Raw genomic sequence first — 20,131 nt, 5'->3', positions numbered from 1 at the left:
TCCACTAACCAGCACTGAATAACATCTGGCATTTATTAAAAACATACAAGCTCCATCCCACCCCAAGCCGAGCTCTAACATGGAAAGGCATAAATACACTTGAGCTAAACACAGCGAGAGTGTATCCAATTCCATTGATGAGAATTGTAATCCAAATATTTGAAGCACCCCAGGTTGGGTAAGGCTGACTTAGACCACGCCGTATGATTCTGCTTGCTCCTTCCTGACCTTGCTGTCCCCTGGGTGACTTCGGGTGTCCTTTATAGCAGACCTCCCCATCTGGCATCATCCAAATGTTTCGTACACCATCTCCCATCAACCCCAGTGTCAGGGACTGGCTGGCTGATGAGAAGTGCTGCCAGCCAGGGAACCCCCTAGGAAAGCCTTAGAGGAGGAAGACTCAAGAGTCCGGGGAGTGGTGGTGGGACACTGAGGGCAGGTCAGAGGGAGAAGAAGGGGAGGAATGGTTGGATGCTGAAGAGGCAACAGGCTTTAGTGAGCAAGAGGAGCCAAGTGCAGAAAGCAGTTCGGACTCAGCAGATGAAGCAGAAGAGGAGGAGGAAGACAGATGCTGCAGAAACATGCCAGGAGCTTGCTGCTGCTACTGTACTAAGCTCCTCTCCGCCCTTGTCTCCAAGGACACAGAACAAAGAGCACCGATTTGTCCCGTCCAACATAGTTTGAGGCTGCTTGTAAGGAGTCTTAGAGGGAAGTAGAAGATGAAGACATTCAGTCCTGGCAACTGTTTCATAGGGGCCAGTCCTGTTTCTAGGCACTGTTGCCTTGCATACTTTTTCCTAGAAAAAAGAGTTAACTTTTCTGTTTATCTCTGCGTCCGGAGTGCCAACCTGCATCTCAACCAGCCCTGACACCCAGCTAGCATGACCAACGATCAGGGATAGTGGGAACTGTAGACCATGGGCCTCAGGGTGGCACCAGGTTGGCAGAGGCTGGTATATACTAGTATACCAATGTTTTTGTGCTGGATGGTGTAAGTAAGAGAAACAGGCCCTCAAGTGCAGAAACAACTCTGTTCCCCGTCGCAGGCGTTGGTCGTGCCGAAAAACTGCTGCAACCAGCCTCGGCTGGTGCCAGAACTGTGTTCCTTTATTCCCAAGGGTAAGCAACACAAAATAGTAACACACCCGACAGCTGGTGTGTTCATATGCTCATGCTCTCCCTTTCTAGCACACACACACACACACACACACACACACACACCAGCTGTCCCTCGCACCCACCGCTCCACAAGTTCCCAAAGGAAAGAATCCTCCTGTTCTGTTTCCCCCTGGCGCAGATGGCTGGGAAATTTGAGATGCGGCACAGCGCCTCTTTTTTTAATTCCAATTAGCAGGGGTGATGGCATCGGAACATCTGTTCTTTTATAACCAAGGATCTGCGCTGGGCTCAGTCTCCGGCAAGGTTGTTTTCCCCAAGGCCAGAGCTCACCCTGGAAGTACCTCGGAGGCGCCGTTTAAGGACGACACGGGGAGGACAATGTTTCTGGGCTCAGAAGACGCAAGGTAGGGAAGCTGGGAGAGCCAACGACAACGTAAAACAAAGGGCACCGTACTGATCCCATCAGCAGGGAAATACACATGAATTTGGAAGAGTCCGGGCTGCAAGCAGCATCAATGGCATACCCTCCAGCATTTCACGGGGTCACAGAATTGCAGAGTTGGAAGGGACCCCAGGGTCATCTAGTCCAACCCCCTGCAATGCAGGAATCTCAGCTAAAGCATCCAATAAAGACGGCCATACAACCTCTGCTTAAACACCTCCAAGGAAGGAGATGCACATCTTTCGGAGCCATACTCCCACGCAGGTCAGCTTGTGCGGCACCAGAAGCCAGGATGGATGGCTTCTGTAATTCTGGGACGCCCTGGGAAAACTGGGGTGGTTGTGGGGAGGGTATGCAATGGGGGTCTCTTTCAGTCTCACTTTCCTACACATCCAGTTAATGTATTTATTTACTTTTTAATGAAGGCTTGAGCCTATCCATAGCAGGGAGATAATAGCGTTTTGGCAGTTCACATTTCTCAGAGGTAAACATATTTTACAGAAGGTGATCGCCAAGACCATATAACACCGGTCCTGAAAGACCTACATTGGCTCCTAGTATGTTTCCGAGCACAATTCAAAGTGTTGGTGCTGACCTTTAAAGCCCTAAACAGCCTCAGCCCAGTATACCTGAAGGAGCGTCTCCACACCCATCGTTCAGCCCTGATACTGAAGTCCAGCTCTGAGGGCCTTCTGGCAGTTCTCTCACTGCGAGAAGTGAGGTTACAGGGAAACAGGGGAAAGGGCCTTCTCGGTGGTGGTACCCTGTGGAATGCCCTCCCACCAGATGTCAAGGAAATAAACAACTGTCTGACTTTTAGAAGACATCTGAAGGTTTTTAATATTCTGTTGGGAGCCACCCAGAGTGGCTGGGGAAACCCTGCCAAATGGGTGGGGTATAAATAATAAATTATTATTATTATTAGTGGTAGTGGTAATAGTACTTCATCACACAGATAAACTATGGAATGCGCTCTGCAAGAGGCAGCGATGGCTCCCAACTTGAATGGTTTTAAAGGAGGATTAGGCAAGTTATTGGGGGATTAGGCTACCAGTGGCAACCAACCACGATGGCTATGCCTTCCCTCCATTGTCAATGGCAAGCTCTGGAAACCAGTTTCTGGGAAATACAAGCAGGGAAAGCACAGTTAAAAGAAAGTGCCTTGTTTAAGGCGGCACAGTTAGTTGCCAGATGAGTTGGAAATTCAGGTTTGGGCTCCACTGAGCCATGCTGGCTATCAAAGGAAAATCCCTCCATTTCCCAGGCCTTGTTTTGTCGCAATGTGAATGTTTCAAAGACAACGAAGTTCAGGGAAGGGGTGTCAGATGCTAACCCAGGAACAGCCCACGAAATCTTGCAGAACTCCAACTCCCATCAGCCCCAGCCATCATGACCAATGGTATGGGAGCGATGGGAATTGGGGTTGAACAACAACTGGCAGGTGCCACATTGCTCAGCCCTGGATTAATCTAAAGCTGTGTTTCCCAAACTTGGGTCTCCAGGTGTTTTCGGACTACAATTCCCATCACCCCCTGCTAGGGATGATGGGAGTTGTAGTCCAAAAGCAGACCCCCCCCCCCAATTTTGAAAAAACTACTGGTCTAGCGGAACACCAAATACCTGATTCAACAAGGTTCTTTTCTGAAAGTCTCTTTCTACACACACATAGACACACGTTCTTCCATAAAGGTAAAGGTAAAGGGACCCTTGACCATTAGGTCCAGTCGTGACCGACTCTGGGGTTGCAGCGCTCATCTCGCTTTATTGGCTGAGGGAGCCGGCGTACAGCTTCCGGATCATGTGGACAGCATGACTAAGCCGCTTCTGGTGAACCACAGCAGTGCACGGAAACACCGTTTACCTTCCCGCCGGAGCAGTACCTATTTATCTACTTGCAGTTTGATGTGCTTTCGAACTGCTAGGTTGGCAGGAGCAGGGACTGAGCAACGGGAGCTCACCCCGTCGCAGGGATTTGAACCGCCGACCTTCTGATCGGCAAGTCCTAGGCTCTGTGGCTTAACCCACAGCGCCACCCGCATCCCTACATTCTTCCATAGCTATGAAGAAAGCAGCACTTGGAAAAAGATGAAATACTTTTGTGCTGGATCTCTCTCCCTTCCTCCCACACAGCAGATACATCACGGTAGCCTGGAAACCTACAGCGCTTTCGACCGCTTGCACATTGCTCGGGTTCCAGAACAAAGATCCACAAGCAAGTGCCTTCAGGGGCGGAAGGAACAGGTCTTAGCCGTCACACAGCCTTGCAGAGCCAGTTTGCAATGCAAGGCAATTAAGGCTCCTCCACAAGGCTTTGTTCCTTGCAACGTCTGAAAAACGAAGGGTTCAGCCACCCATTGGTTTGTCCCATACCTAGAATGCGTGGGTGTGAGGGGTACTGCCTTTGCCTTGCCACTTTTCTCCAGAAAACCTGCTCTTTGGCGCTACATAGAGACAAGGATCATTCCGGTGAAAACCAGAAACTCCAACATTTCTCCGATGAAAATAACGATGTCCTACTCAAGGATAATACAGTCGCATCTTGGTTGACGAACACCTTGCGGCTGAAACGTTTTGGCTCCCGAACGCCGCAAACCTGGAACTGATTGTTCCAGTTTTCAAACATTCTTTTGGAAGCCAAACGTCCGGTGGGGCTTCCGATTGGCTGCAGGAACTTCCTCCAGCCAATCAGAAGCCACACCTTGGTTTCTGAACATTTTGGAAGTCAAACGGACTTCCGGAATGGATTCCGTTTGACTTCTGAGGTACCACTGTAGTAATAATTTTATTATTTATACTCTGCCAATCTGACTGGGTTGCCCCAACAGCATCCGAGACACACACACACACACACACACACACACACACTAAACAGGACCGCCTTCAGATGTCTTCTAAAGGTTGCGTAGTTACTTATCTCCTTAGCTTGTGGGTCGCATAACTCCATACTCTCCAAGATTTCTCCAATGAAAATAGGGATGTCCTGGGGAAAAGCGGGACGTTCCGAGATCAAATCAGAAACTTTCCCTGGAAAATAGGGACACTGGCAAGTCCTGCGACTGTTGTAAAGTCCGGGCCTACCTTACATGGCTGTTGTAAAGATTACCTCCTAACGTATATGTGTTGCACACTCTATACTAAACACGAAGAAAGGAATCCATCTGCCATTCATTTCCAGGTTCTTTGGAAATACTTGGCAAGCTTCTCTGGAGACGTCGTGCTGCAGCCACCTCAATGGCGGCTGCATTCACTGAGCAAAGCCTAAGTTCCATCTTTGAACTGTCTGGCACCCATCCTACTGGTCTCCAATATGCTCATCTCGTGTTTCGCTTTATTCTGTATAAACTACCCATGTGAGACAGTCAAGTGGTCCAACCTAGTCTCCTGCTTGGTGAAAATTGGTTCTTCTGCCAGTTCTCAGCTATTGTCACATTTGTGATCTCACTATCCCCAAAAAGGCTATTCAGACGCTGGATTAATTAAGGTTATGACTCAAATCAGAGCCAAGTGTCAGAATGAGACATTTCATTGTGTACAATATTCGCGCTTCAGATTTCTGTTTGGTAAACAACGTATCTCATGGAAATCGGCACATGTTGGCAGCCAAACAGAGAGAGGAAGGGGACTGAGTTTTACAAATATAGACTGTCCAGAACCTCAGATGTATCTGAGACATTGGCTCATGCCGTATAAATGTGCGCTGACAAACCCAGAGCCAAAATGAAGCATTAACTGCCAAAGAAAACCACTGGATTACAATTCGAGAGGCATCTCTTGTGGGCTGAATAAGAACTAAGGTGTGTTGGTGTTTTTAATCAGCACACTTTGTGTCTCCATTGGCTTACCAATGGCTGGATGTCTGTGTTATCGACACCTGTAGCAGACCAACACAGCTACCTCTCTGGAAACTGTAACATGTGAGGCTGCCTAATAAGGAGGCAGCTCACTGCTCCATCTAGATCACCACCCGCCCTGCCATGCAGGAATCCCTTGCGGACGACTGCAGTGCCTGGAGATGGACAGGCTATGCATCCACAGCAAGGATCAGAGGAGGAATGGCTGCTGGGAGGAGCACAGAGAGAAGAAAAGCTGTGGTGCATCTGCAGCAGTATAACTGGACATCTCTTTTTTAGAAACCATGCTCAGCAGCAAATATATTTAGGTTGTTTGGTGCATTTATGGTCAGGGTAGCCAGAAGGGTTCCTCCCAGATAATGTGGACTACAGCTTCCATTCCTGACCATAGCCAATGATAAGGGATAATAAGAACACAGAAAAAGAGCTTGCAGGATCAGGCCAGTGGACCATCTTCTCCCTATCTCCTGCCTTCATGGGGCGAGGCAACCAGCACTGTACAGTGGTACCTCGGGTTACAGATGCTTCAGGTTACAAACTCTACTAACCCAGAAAGAATACCTCGGGTTAAGAACTTTGCTTCAGGATGAGACAGCGGCACAGCGGCAGCAGGAGGCCCCATTAGCTAAAGTGGTACCTCAGGTTAAGAATGGTTTCAGCTTAAGAACGGACCTCCAGAACAAATTAGGTTCTTAACCCACGGTACCACTGTACACAGTATTCCAAGCATGGTTGTATCTTTTAACCAAGATGCAGTAAAAAACCAATGTTTTTCAGCAGAACCTAAACAAAGTCATTGGCTAGCCCCGATTTCAGTCTTGACAGTTGCAAAGGAAGACTTCACTTTCTGCCGTTTTAACTCTGCCAGATTCTCTCTCTCTCTCTATCTCTCTATCTCTCTCTCTCTCTCTTTCTCTCTCATATGTATCGAGGCCCTTTATGTTCCAAACAACAAGAACACAGTGTCAGGCTGAGAGGCCAGAAGCCTTCCGTTTCCATAAACACGAGAGTTAAAAGTACAGAACGCTGGGGGTGGAAGCGTCGATGCTAATCTAAACCATTCAAGGTGAACTGCGTCTCATTCGCCTCTCCTGTATTCCAACGATTATCTCTTCGCTTGCAAATGCCAAATGTTGTCAGCTGTCAACAGAACACTTCTCTTTGTTCGCAGTCTGCAAGTAAACATTTACCTCGCAGCATGCAGGAAGAAAGATCTGCCAGAAAGGACCTACTCTCTGGGCAGAACGGCACAACCCAGAGGTGCCTTGATAACTCACAACACCCAGCTCATCCTTCTCCACCTTGTTGCCCTCAAAATGGTTTGGGAAAAGACCATAAGGAAGGCCGTGATAGAACTTATCCAACACCTATCAAGACATAGAATCATAGCGCTGGAAGGGACCAATCTCAACTAGATCATACATGACAGGTGGCCATCCAACTCTGCTTAAAACCCTCCAAGGAAGGAGATTCCACCACCTTCTAAGGGAGACCGTTCCACTGTCGAACAGCTCTTACCATCAGAAAGTTATTCCTGATGTTTAGTTGGAATCTCCTTTCGTATCTCCTTTCATTATCTTCTTCTTTATCAGGCTGAACATCCCCAACCCCTTGAACTGTTCTGAATAAGGAACACTTGGTTTCCAGACCCTTGGTCATCTTGGTTGCCCTCCTCTGCACACCTTCCAGCTTGTCCATATCCTTATTAAATTGTGGCACCCACAACTGGACACAGGACTCCAGGTGTGGTCTGAACAAGGCAGAATATAGAGTGGCACTATAAAAAGCACAGACATCAACTTGCCAACAAAGGTCCATATACCGATAGTTAAAGCTATGGTTTTCCCAGTAGTGATGTATGGAAGTGAGAGCTGGACCATAAAGAAGGCTGATCGCTGAAGAATTGATGCTTTTGAATTATGGTGTTGGAGGAGACTCTTGAGAGTCCCATGGACTGCAAGAAGATCAAACCTATCCATTCTGAAGGAAATCAGCCCTGAGTGCTCACTGGAAGGACAGATCCTGAAGTTGAGGCTCCAAGACTTTGGCCACCTCATGAGAAGAGAAAACTCCCTGGAAAAGTCTGTGATGTTGGGAAAGATGGAGGGCACAAGGAGAAGGGGACAACAGAGGGCGAGATGGTTGGACAGTGTTCTCGAAGGTACCAGCATGAGTTTGACCAAACTGCGGGAGGCAGTGGAAGACAGGAGTGCCTGGCGTGCTCTGGTCCAGGGGGTCACGAAGAGTCGGACACGACTGAACGCCTAAACAACAACAATGACATCCCTTGATCTGGGCACTAGACCTCTGTAGATGCAGCCTAGAATAGCATTAGCTTTCTTTGCTGCTGCATCACACAGAAGCCCACCAGAAGCCTGCTAGAAGGACCTGAGTGCAGCTGCACTTTCTCCCCATTTCTGATTCCAGCAAACAGTACTCAGAGGCAAACGGCCCCCAAATAGTGGAGGCAGAGAATAGCTATTGTGGCTAGCAGCCATTGAGAGCTTCACCTTCCATTTGTCTAATCCTCTTCTAAAGGCATCCAAGCTGCTGATCAGCACCATATATTGTGGGAGCAAATTCCAGAGCCTAACTAAGCGTGCGGGTGAAAAGGTGCTTTCTTCCGCCTGTCCTGAATCTTCCAACATTCAGCTTGATTGGATGATATCAGGTTCTAGGATGGGGGGGGGGGAGTTTCTCTCGATCCACTTTCCCTGTACCATGTGCAATTTTATGCACCTCATTTTGATCTCACAGGGAAAAGCACTTCCAAACAAGCCCTGAAGTTCTTGTGTCCATGAGTTGCTATTCCTGCATCACAGGGTTTGGACAAGATATCCATTGGAGGGCCCTTCCGAATCTACAATTCTATGATACAATTATTACACGTCTTCACTCCATGACCCCATGATTAGATCTACAGAATATATTTAAAGCACACCCAACACACAATTTAAAGCACCTCCCAAAAGAATCCTGGGAATTATAGCTCTGTGAAGGGGGAAACTACAGTTCCCGGTATTCTTTGGGTTAGAGCACTACACTTTAAAAGTACTTCGGATGTGCTTTAAATGCATGTCTTCAACCGCTACGATTCCCACCCCCGCCACCCCTAGAATCTTCTTCTTAAGACACTACTTTTCCTGTTGCTTTTATACAGGGGAAGGAAAAACCCCCACCAAGGTAACATATGCACACACAGTAGAGTCTATGTTGGGATAAGAACATAAGGGTTTTTTGCTCTTCCATCATCAGCAACTGCTAAATGAAGAGTGTCTATTTTCTTCCGGTACTTTACTATTAGCAAAAGGGTCCTTCTGTCATCCGCCCGAAGCGCTTCTATGGCAACAAAAAGCATTCAAGTGTCGCTCTTGTTTTGTGCCAATTTATCCTTAAAAGCTTCTATTATATTTTGGGGAGCGGGGAGGAAGATGGTGCATTAAGAATACATACAGCCAAGAAAGGAACATTTAAAGATTTTTTTAAAAAAAAATATGCGGCGGCACAAAAGAACCCCAGAATTTCACTGAGCTGAAAAGGCAGCGAGGCAATTTTTCCAAATTGTTTAGGTGGGGAAAACACACAGAGAGAGAGAGAGAGAGAGACAGAGAGCGAGATACACACACACATTGATTCTCTCTTCTTTCACAGAATGTCAGGCCGCCCGCCCATCTGCTCGCTTTGTTTTATTTCTAAAATCAAAACAAGATACAACTCCTCGCCACCCCCTCCGCCGCCATGATTGTTTCCACTCAGAAATGGAATTGTCAGTGCACGGCCATCACTATTCTCCCTGAAGACCTTGCGTCAATGAATTGCAAGGAGGACCAGGAGAAGGAAGGGCAGCTTAAGAAAGAAAGAAAAAAAGAGTTTGGATTTGATATCCCGCTTTATCACTACCCTAAGGAGTCTCAAAGCGGCTAACATTCTCCTTTCCCTTTCTCCCCCACAACAAACACTCTGTGAGGTGAGTGAGGCTGAGAGACTTCAGAGAAATGTGACTAGCCCAAGGTCACCCAGCAGCTGCATGTGGAGGAGCAGGGAAGTGAACCCGGTTCACCAGATTACGAGTCCACCGCTCTTAACCACTACACCACACTGGCCCTTAACTTAACAGTTCCTGGAGCAGGACTAGGGATGGAGGGACACACTGAAGTCAGGCCCAGCCCAGAACTCTGAAGGGATGGGACTAAATGTTAATGGTTAAGGCAGGGTTCCCCCAAACTTGGGTCTCTGGCTGTTTTTGGGCTACATCTCCCATCATGACTGAGCACTGGTCCTGCTAGCTAGGGACAATGGGAGCTGTAGTCCAAAAACAGATGGAGATTTTGGGAAACCGTGGTTTATACGTGCAGAGAAGAAGCAGTGGAAAAGCTGTCTGGCACCAAACACAGAGGAAACCGGCAGAGAAAACAAGGGAGAAAGGATCCTGTGTGCTGCAGAGATGTCAATAATGTTTCAGAGAGGCACTGCGAAGGGACAGACGTCCGAATTGCCTGGAAAGAATCCGTATTCAGTCTCAGAATCCGTGTGCAGAAATTGGCTTTCTGTGGAACGTCAAGACTTGCTTTCTCCTTCGCCAGCCAACGCTTGTTTCCCTTTGTCCATGTTGTATCTCCAACTGGCACGGGGAAGATATTTAGTTCATGCCTCCAGCAGAAAAGCAAATACGTCTTGAGAGGCGGCGTGAAAACCTTAGGAGGATTTCGTAGGGCGAACGTGGAGAAGTGTGTGGTTTTCCCACGTGGCGTTTTTGCAGCAAAGAAGCGTCCTGAGAATCTTGGTGCCATGAAACAAAGTCTGATCTCTAAACTGGCATGTACAGAGCAAGCATTGCTTGTGGACTCACTCATGAAGGCATCAAAATTATTGTGGTATTTCCAAAACAGATTGGAGCGAGGGGGATTTGCAGTGGCAGTTAGGAACTTAATCAGAACTTGCGTCCGGAAGTTTTTATAACTACCATACAGAATCAGAAATCTCCCATGGCTGGAGATGTCTCTGAATTCAGCTCACATGTAAGGGCCATAAAGGTTTCTTAGTGCAACCAGCTGCCGATTCACTACCTCATCTGCTTTAAGGCATTAATTCACAAACCCCAAACAACTTCACACCTTCAGGACTGCCTGATTCCTTATGCTCCAATCCTATTCACAGAGATGTTCTGGGGTACTTTTGAAGGTCCCCAATGCCCCTGAGGTTCAGTTGGCCTTTACCATGGTCAAGTGGTGTCCTGTGGAACTCCTTGCCACTAGAGGTACAGAAGGAGTCACCCTCCCTGCCTTCTTTTTGTGATCTTCAGGAAACTCTGTTGTTCGGAATGTGAATATTTTAAAGGTAAAGGTAAAGGTACCCCTGCCCGTACGGGCCAGTCTTGACAGACTCTGGGGTTGTGCGCCCATCTCACTTAAGAGGCCAGGGGCCAGCGCTGTCCGGAGACACTTCCGGGTCACGTGGCCAGCGTGACAAAGCTGCATCTGGCGAGCCAGAGCTGCACACGGAAACGCCGTTTACCTTCCCGCTGGTAAGCGGTCCCTATTTATCTACTTGCACCCGGAGGTGCTTTCGAACTGCTAGGTTGGCAGGCGCTGGGACCGAGCAGCGGGAGCGCACCCCGCCGCAGGGATTCGAACCGCTGACCTTTCAATCGGCAAGTCCTAGGCACTGAGGCTTTAACCCACAGCGCCACCTGCATCCCTATGTGAATATTTTACCAACCCATATTTATGGGTGGTTTTGTTGCTGTAATTGTGACATGTTTTTAAAGTTATACCCTGATTTGTTTATGAAAGTGTGTTTTATAAATATCTAAATAAACAATAAATAAGTAAATCCAGTCTCAAGAAACCAGGAAATCTTCATAAATGATCATAAACAATAATTTCAACACAAGGGGCAGTTTTCAACACAAGGGGCAGTTGTATTATAGTTCTGATTAGCTTTTATTTTTTCCCTCTCTGACAGGCATGCACCCACCGCTAACCAATGCAAGGGCTCATGGTGGAAATTTCTCAAAGGCTAAGACATGTGCTGATATAGAGGTCCAGCAAGCACATCTTAAGCCATCCAACTTTCTGCCAATATATTCTAATATAGCTTTGTCATGTCCATTAACATTACGCATAAAGATGCATTTATAACTTATATGCATTCTAAAGATATGTACTTCGTAGTAAATTAGATTTCTTCTTCTCATAACAAATGTTTCACCTCTGATCAGAAGGCATGGAATTAGATACTGGTTCATAATCAGACTAAATTGAGAGTGGGGGCCCCGAATACATTTTTGTGCAATGGCTTGTCACCGGGTTGCCATATTTCAAAAAGTGAAAATCCAGACACAAAAAGCTGTTGATCTTAAATTATGTTCTGTCCAGATGCTGCTAATGTCCAGGAAATACCTGCTGTGTCCAGACATTTCCTGCCGTAGGGCAGCCCTAGCTTGTAATAATGCATGACTGCCACTGCTTTTAGAACCAGCATTCTGGATCAACTAACTTCATTGGCTTCAGGGATGCAGAAGGCATCTCTTCCCCAATGCAGTCAGATGCAGGATTAGCACAGGATAAAGTTGGAATCCCTAGGAACCATAATCTGCCGTAAGGTAAAGGTAAAGGGACCCCTGACCATTAGGTCCAGTCGTGACCGACTCTGGGGTTGCGGCGCTCATCTCGCTTTATTAGCCCAGGGAGCTGGCATACAGCTTCCGGGTCATGTGGCCAGCATGACTAAGCCGCTTCTGGCGAACCAGGGCAGCACACAGAAATGCTGTTTACCTTCCTGCCAGAGCGGTACCTATTTATCTACTTGCACTCTGACGTGCTTTCGAACTGCTAGGTTGGTAGGAGCTGGGACCGAGCAATGGGAGCTCACCCTGTCGCGGGGATTCGAACCACTGACCTTCTGATCGGCAAGTCCTAGGCTCTGTGGTTTAACCCACAGCGCCACCCGCATCCCTATAATCTGCCGTAAGGAGTTGTGGTTCGAGGACCCGACCCCGCGAAGTGAAATGAAGACACAAGGACACATGATATAAGGTTAATGGGCTAGAAAAGGCAACAACTTTATTGATTACAGCAATGAAAAGGTATTGGCTTAGGCATTGGATCGAAACAAGTGGGTTTATTCACCAGTAGGTGGAGCCTGTTGATGCTGATCCAACTATAGGCTCACCTCCTGCTGTCACCGAGGGTCGTGCCATGGCCTCCCGCCAAGCAGGCATCGGACAGAATACACGACCGCCAGATTCCTTTAACGGAATACCCATAAACATTGAAGGCATAGGCGATGGCCACACCTAGCACTTCGACACACCACAACACATTATTCCAATGCCTAACCGCCACCCGAGCCGAAAGGCTCGCCGCCAATACCCTCAAAGCTGTAACCAATCCCAGATGCTTTGCTGACACTAGCTAACCAAATGTCGTTCCCCAGATTCGATAGGTGGACACCGTCATTCCGGTATAAAGCCTGGTCGCCGATCCGGATACGGTCATGATAAATGACTCGGCCATACGAAAAGTGCACCCAACGGGCTATTGCACAATTTAAGAGTTTCCTGGATTTTTCAATGGCCATACAGTTCTGCACACCGTGCCACACAATTCTCTTCAGGAAGGAGGACCAAAACACCTCATCCAAATCTCTTTATGTGCCACGACAAGTCCACACTTCTTCTGTTAACAAGGTCATTTCCCCCTAATTGAAGGATAAGTATGTCAGGAGGGCCAAACGTGGCAACTCTCCCTCTCAGCAATGGCATAAGCAATGCCTCGTCTCGAAAACCAGGAAACTCGCACTCCAGGTGGCTGTCAGGAGGGCCAAACGTGGCAACTCTCCCTCTCAGCAATGGCGTAAGCAATGCCTCGTCACGAAAACCAGGAAACACGCACTCCAGGTGGCTGTCAGGAGGGCCAAACGTGGCAACTCTCCCTCTCAGCAATGGCATAAGCAATGCCTCGTCACGAAAACCAGGAAACACGCACTCCAGGTGAGTGTCAGGAGGGCCAAACGTGGCAATGACGACGATGAGGAATGAGGCCAGGGAGAGGCTAGTGCTGCAGCAAAAGGCTGCTGAACACGCCCCCTCCGTGGCACCTGGTTGGATGGCCACAGGAGGGGGGCGTGAGCACCAGCCAGGTGAGCTGGAGGCAGGGGGCAAATGCCACCCTGCTGGGCGGTGCTCGGGCTCCCGCCCACAACCACTCCCCTCTCTTTCAGGGAGGAGAGTCTTTGCTAATAACTTTTATCCTCTGCGTAGCATTATCTGCAAGTAAGTATGGAGATGGAGGGGAAATGGCTGCCTCTGCTTTCATAACTTTTTGACATAACCTGCCCCATGTCCCGGTGTCATTACACCTTGTATTTCCCTGCCAACCGATGATATAAAGTAGAGGGAGAGAAATGCACTGTGTAAGAACAGGAAGTCATGTGGTAGGAACTGAAAGGGATCAGCCTTTGGGGCAGCAATCCCATGTTTTTCTTGGAGAGTGTGTGGAAAATAAAGAGCGTAGGAGGACACCAACTTACCATCACAGTTATGTAGAAGATTCTTACTCTGCTTGGAATGCTCCTCTTCCTCCGGGATGGTTTCCATAAGTTGGTAGCCCTTGTAGCTTGAGTAGAGTCCATGAGATGTCAAGGGATCATCATCCAGATACTGATCTGAGAAGGTGGAGCTGCTCTTGTCTCCTTCGTGCCAACGAAGACCCAGGTCTGAAGCACAGGAAGACTCCAGAGAAGTAGGGTCATGAGCAGATGATGAGAAGTCATCAGATTCTCCACTCTCCTGGCTAAAGGTACTTCCATCGTCTGAAGCTTCAGAGTAACGTTCGTAAGACCCATCATCGCTGTCTTCTAAGCCCTCGTCTCCTTCTTCGGTGGGATGGGGATCCGCTTTGCTTCCCAGGTTGGCGAAGGAAGAAGATATGGAGTCGCCTGCTTCTTGGACAGCCTCATAGACCCGAGACATCCATGAGGACAAGGGCTGGAAGAAACTCTGGACATCCTGGGCAGACATGCTTTTTTGAACACCATGAACAAGTAAAGTGATGGGTCATAAACTCCAGCTGTTCATCTCTGCCAGCATGCCAGACTCAGAGGTCTGTGAGCTACAGAATAAGCATTGCAAAAGGTTATCAAAATATTGCCTGCCCCCCCCCCTTTTAACCTTTGTTAGACTACTAAAATTATCCAAGCTGAGAGAAAGAAAGAGAGCACAGAAAAGAGACCACACACCACAAAGCAGAAGGAGAGAATGCTTTCACCCAAATTCGCAACGCAACCAGGGATTCACCAAACCGAAAGCACAGGATGAGTGTCAAAAGTTAATCTATAACTAGATAGTGCAAGGGATGGTTAATCATGCTTACAGGTTCCCCAAATAACAATAAAGCAGATAGTGTTGGGGTGGATGCAGAGGTTTAAATTCCCTCGCTGAACACAGCAGATGGATGGGGATGTAAATCGTACACTCCCCATTCAACAGTTGGTTGATCGGCTGGGGTGGCTGCATGTGCCTATACACATGTGTATATGTTAGCGAGTGTTCATGTGCAGGATAGCCACAGCCATTGCTAGCATGTGGCCAGCAGAGGATTGGCAAAGGGGGATCAAGACCCTTCCTCCGTGCCTGATGTAATTGGAAGGCCACAGTTTAGCAGAAGCAATAGTTTGCCGCTGCATCCAAACCAATAAACTAGGGTTTGTATTTACCCTGCAAACCATCGTTTTAAATTCTGGGACGGAGGCTGGGTGCAAATTACAGTTTGCTAGGTTGGTTGTAACAGCAAATTATGGTTTGCACTGATCAGTGAGTGAGTGAGTGAGTGATTCTGAGCACATGAAGGAAGGAGCCTAAGGCTCAATTGCATAATGTCTTTTCATGCCAGCTGAACCAGTATTTGCTACACTTGCTGTCCCTAATCCTCTGGTATGAAGTTCCCCATAATTTCAAATAAAACTGTCTTGGAATCCGAAACAAAGTGGCTCGCCACCAAATAATTGTTTCCCATTAATCATACTCCTGTTTAGGTTTTATTTTCATCCCAACCCTTTTAAGACCATGTGCTGTGCCTTAGAGGAAAAGGAACGGCAACAATTAATTGCATTCTCCATTGTTTCCGATGCATTAAAAAAAAGGAAGCAAACTCTATATTGTACAAATCTAACACCCATTGTTCATTAACGGCTAGGAGCAGGTTCTAAAATGCAAGGTTGCCATACAGAGCAAATGTGCTGGAACGGTACGCAAAGCACAATCGCCGAAGTCTCTGGAATACCTGAGCGCAAAGCAAGACTTCCTGCAAAAGCAGATGCAAAAGGGTTGTTCAGCCTGAACTGATAGAAACTCGAACAACCCAGGGAGGGGATCTGTGTGTTAGGCTTGCAGGCTTAATGGAATAGCTCAGTAGAAGAGCATGCAGAAGGCCTTGGTTCAATGCTCAGAGCTCTCTAAGGAAGCAGGGAGAGACCCTGCTCTGGAACTCTGGAGCCATCAAAAGTAGAACTTTTATCATCACCCAGTGCAACAACAAGGAGTTTTTTGTGTGTGGTTTTTTTAAAAGGAGACTAATTGTACGTTCAGCAGACAGTCAGCACATGATAAGCACATACCCTCTGACTTTCCTCAGATGAAAAATAGGGACATTTCTCACTCCCTGCAAATGACCCTCCTTGGCCCCCCCCCCCATATTTTTTGTCCCTCCCCAGCCTACAGAGCATTTTCTGTCAGAAGAAGCCTGAATGCCACCACGGCTTCACCAACGGGAAACAGCACACAAGCCCTCCACCGTCCCGAGAAAACTACTTAATCCCAATTTTGTTTTAATTTACAGTGGTGCCTCGCAAGACGAAAATAATCCGTTCCGCGAGTCTCTTTGTCTTGCGGTTTTTTCGTCTTGCAAAGCATCCCTATTAGCGGCTTAGCGGCTTAGAAAAAGGGGGGGAAAGGGGGAAAACTCGCAAGACTCGCAATACGTTTTCGTCTTGCGAAGCAAGCCCATAGGGAAATTTGTCTTGTGAAGCGCCTCGAAAAACGGAAAACCCTTTCGTCTAGCGGGTTTTTCGTCTTGCGAGGCATTTGTCTTGCGGGGCACCACTGTATTTAGGAGGGAGGCAAGATTGGACACGGATGCACGAAGCATTTAATAATAATAACAACAACAACAACAATAACAACAACAACAACAACAACAACTCCTTGTCCTTTCTTCCCTCTCAGGGAGGCCCTGGCCTCTGCCTGCCCCGCAGAGCTGGCACATCTCACGGGGCTGGGCTTCAGTACCGGCAACTTCTCCTCTTCTTTGCCTGCTCTCCATCAGCCATTACAAGCTGCTTTTCCAGCTGCACTGGTGGAGTACAGGGTCAGGTTTAAGGTGCTGCTTTTGACCTTTAAAGCCCTTCACGGCCTAGGACCCTGGTACCAACGGACCGCCTCTCCCGGTATGCCCCGCGGAGGACCTTAAGGTCCATAAATAGCAACACCCTTGTGGTCCCGGGCCCTAAGGAAGTCAGATTAGCCTCAACCAGAGCCAGGGCCTTTTCAGTGATGGCTCCGGCCTGGTGGAACGCTCTGCCTCATGAGACCAGGGCCCTGCAGGATCTGATTTCTTTCCACTTGGCCTTTGGCTTGGAATCAAATTGATCCCCTTCCCCTCTTTCCTTTTTCCTTTCTCCTTCTGTGTCTGGGACTTCCTTGGCTTTTTTTCTGGCCCACGTAAGACCAGTCTGGATAGTTGGCCTTGATGAAGATTTGACGTTTTCATCCCCAAAAAGTTTTTGATTTGAGTTTCTACTGAAATGAGGCTGCATTTTAATGTTCTATTCTAATCTTGTTTTTAAGTTGTATTTTAATCAATTGTTTTATACCTGGTGTTAGCCGCCCTGAGCCTGGTCTTGGCTGGGGAGGGTGGGGTATAAATAAATTATTTTATTATTATTATTATTATTATTATTATTATTATTATTATTATTATTATTGGAAGAGGCCAGCAGCGGTGACCATAAAGAGCCAACGGGATACTCCATCAGAAGCAAATCAGAAACTGAGATGGCTTTTGTAATTCCAGGACTCTCCCTGAAAAATAGGGTCCCTGGATGGTATGTCTGAATGAGCTCTTTGGCCTAGAAATTCAGAACCAACTGGATATGGGAGAAGCACCCACGTTTATTTATTTCAGCCTTCCTTAACCCAAAGCTTTTGACTACAACTCCCATCAGAAAGCACAACCAACCATTAGGGGGATGAGAGCAGCAGTCCTTCAACATCTGGAGGACACTGAGTTGGGGAAACCTAGTTCACGGATCTGCCCCGCTGACAGTGACGGGAGAAGGGGACTACCGGTAAATCTTTTCCCCAAAGTTGCACAGGGTTGAATCTTTCCCCTGTGGGTTAAACTGGATGCACATTTCCAAAATATAAGATAAAAAAAACAAAAAAACCACAATTATTATTCCATGTTATAGCAAGTTTCGAGAGACTGGATTATGAGTCTTTGGAAATTGTGTTTCTAAAGGAACTTTTGTTATTGCCAAATGCCAATGTGTTTGCGTTATTAAGTTTGTTATGAATAAAAAATCATTTTAAGTTAGAGCTTAATAATTATTTCACTATTCATATACCTCTTCTTAATTGTATTTCACTATTCATATACTTCTTCTTAATTGTATTTCAGTTCAACAATTACTTTGATAAAATACATATTTTGTTATGTGCAAATCGCTTTAGATACCTATTAGGTCCATAAATTACCATATACTGTAGCATATATTCAACACAAAAAACAGCAACAATTTGTTGTTGACAAAGGACAGCTGGACATATAAAGGGACCCATTATCTTCAGTAGCTTAGGACCTAATTAAACCTAAATCAGGCCCTGTTGTCACTGTGGCCCATTTGCCCCCTAAAGTAAAGGTAAAGGGATCCCTGACCATTAGGTCCAGTCGTGACCGACTCTGGGGTTGCTGCGCTCATCTCGCTTTATTGGCTGAGGGAGCCAGCGTACAGTTTCCGAGTCATGTGGCCAGCATGACTAAGCCACTTCTGGTGAACCAGAGCAGCGCACGGAAACACTGTTTACCTTCCCGTCGGAGCGGTACCTATTTATCTACTTGCACTTTGAGGTGCTTTTGAACTGCTAGGTGGGCAGGAGCAGGGACCGAGCAACAGGAGCTCACCCTGTTGCGGGGATTCGAACCGCCGACCATCTGATCGGCAAGCCCTAGGCTCAGTGGTTTAACCCACAGCACCACCCACATCTCTATTTTCCCCCTAATCTGGTTCAAATACCAGAAGTGAGTTTGATTGGGAGTAAGCTGGGAGGGGCTGGAGTGGAGGATGCAAAGCAGGGAAGATTTCGCTCCCCTAAACTGCACACCCTATCGTTACCAAAGTCGCCCCCACTTTCCTTTCGTTATGTGAAAGCAGCAGAGGCAGATGAACAAATGGGAGCGCCCCATCGCATCCTAAATGTGGTCCCCAGACTTGATACAGTGGTGCCTCACAAGACGAAATTAATCCGTTCCGTGAGGCTCTTCGTATAGCAGTTTTTTCGTCTTGCGAAGCAAGCCCATTGACAGCTTAGCGGATTAGCGCTATTAGCGGTTTAGCGGCTTTTAGCGGATCAGCTGATAAGTGGTTTAGGGCTTAGGAAAAGGGGGGAGAAGGGGGGGGAAACCCGCAGGAACTCGCAAGACATTTTCGTCTTGCGAAGCAAGCCCATAGGGAAATTCATTTTGCGAAGCACCTCCAAAACGGAAAACCCTTTCGTCTAGCGGGTTTTCCGTCTTGCGAGGCGTTCGTCTTGCGGGGCACCACTGTATGTGGTTTCAGAAGAGGTGTCAAATTTCCTTCAAGATAGAGCATGCATGATCACAAAGGCTCTTCCTCTTGGTACATCCAGTACAACCCCCATCCCAAGACAACAGAGCGAACAGGTAAATATTCTAAATAGGTTTGACATCACCTTGCCCATTTTAGCGAAAAGGAAAAACTGTTTCCTACTTCAGTTTCCCAGTATAATTCATAAGTAGCAGCACTGTCTCTATATATACACACCCAAGGCTACAACAATACAAATGCCATCTTTCTCCCACAGTACAGGCTGTGGTTCAAGGCGATATGAGCTTTTCCATTATAAATACCACATTTTAAAGGATTTACTTGTCAATCATGTAAGAATTACTTTCAAATGCAAATCACTATAGCGTGCAGGCAAGTCTTCTCAGCCCCAGCCCCCCCCCCTTTTCCTCCCACTTTCCTCAGTTTTTAAAACCTACCCTGTTTATTAATAATTCACATTTTTTAAAAGCTTTGGTAAATATATGTTTGCACTGCCGTCTGTGGCAGCTCCAAAAAGCACTGACGCCCACAACGCAGCGAAGGAGAGATGTTGTCATTTTATCTTATTTTTTAAGGCCCTCGCATTGCAATACTTGTCAGGAGAAAGAAAGACTTTGCAAAGCTCTCAACAAAGGGAACTTTTTAACAGAGCGATATCGGTGTTTGTGTAACAGTGAGAGCGTGGCGGAGAACAAAACAAAAGGCTAACGCGAGCCCCACAAGATACGCGATGGAAGACTTCTCCTCACATTTCTGGAAACGGGTACAAATCCACGAGAGGAGAAGGAGCAGGGATGCCTTTCCCTGCACTGCTTCCCAGTCCCAACTGCTGGCCTTCCTCATGGCATAGGAATATAGAACAGGATCAGGCCAC

The 20,131-nt window shown here is 47.3% G+C and overlaps 2 protein-coding genes across 6 annotated transcripts in view; both read right to left on the bottom strand.

Annotated features, from left to right (window-relative positions):
* Positions 1-20,131, bottom strand: part of HIF1A (hypoxia inducible factor 1 subunit alpha) — a 641,105-nt gene that overhangs the window by 484,268 nt on the left and 136,706 nt on the right. The gene's annotated exons all lie outside the window — the stretch shown is intronic.
* SYT16 (synaptotagmin 16) overlaps positions 1-20,131 on the bottom strand; it is a 111,131-nt gene that overhangs the window by 27,050 nt on the left and 63,950 nt on the right. For 4 of the 5 annotated variants that reach the window (XM_083734620.1, XM_083734622.1, XM_083734621.1 and 1 more), the window contains one exon: positions 13,945-14,525. The exons of the other annotated variant lie outside the window; for it this stretch is intronic. In XM_083734620.1, the coding sequence (XP_083590746.1) occupies positions 13,945-14,434 (490 nt within the window). In that variant the 5' untranslated portion in view covers positions 14,435-14,525. The remainder of the gene's footprint in view (positions 1-13,944; positions 14,526-20,131) is intronic. 5 annotated transcript variants of the gene reach the window in all.

Source organism: Podarcis gaigeae, assembly GCF_964106915.1.
Source record: "Podarcis gaigeae genome assembly, chromosome: 1".
Taxonomy (NCBI): Eukaryota; Metazoa; Chordata; class Lepidosauria; order Squamata; family Lacertidae; genus Podarcis; species Podarcis gaigeae.
Note: the sequence above shows the minus strand (reverse complement) of the source record. Positions and strands in the feature narration are given on the sequence as shown.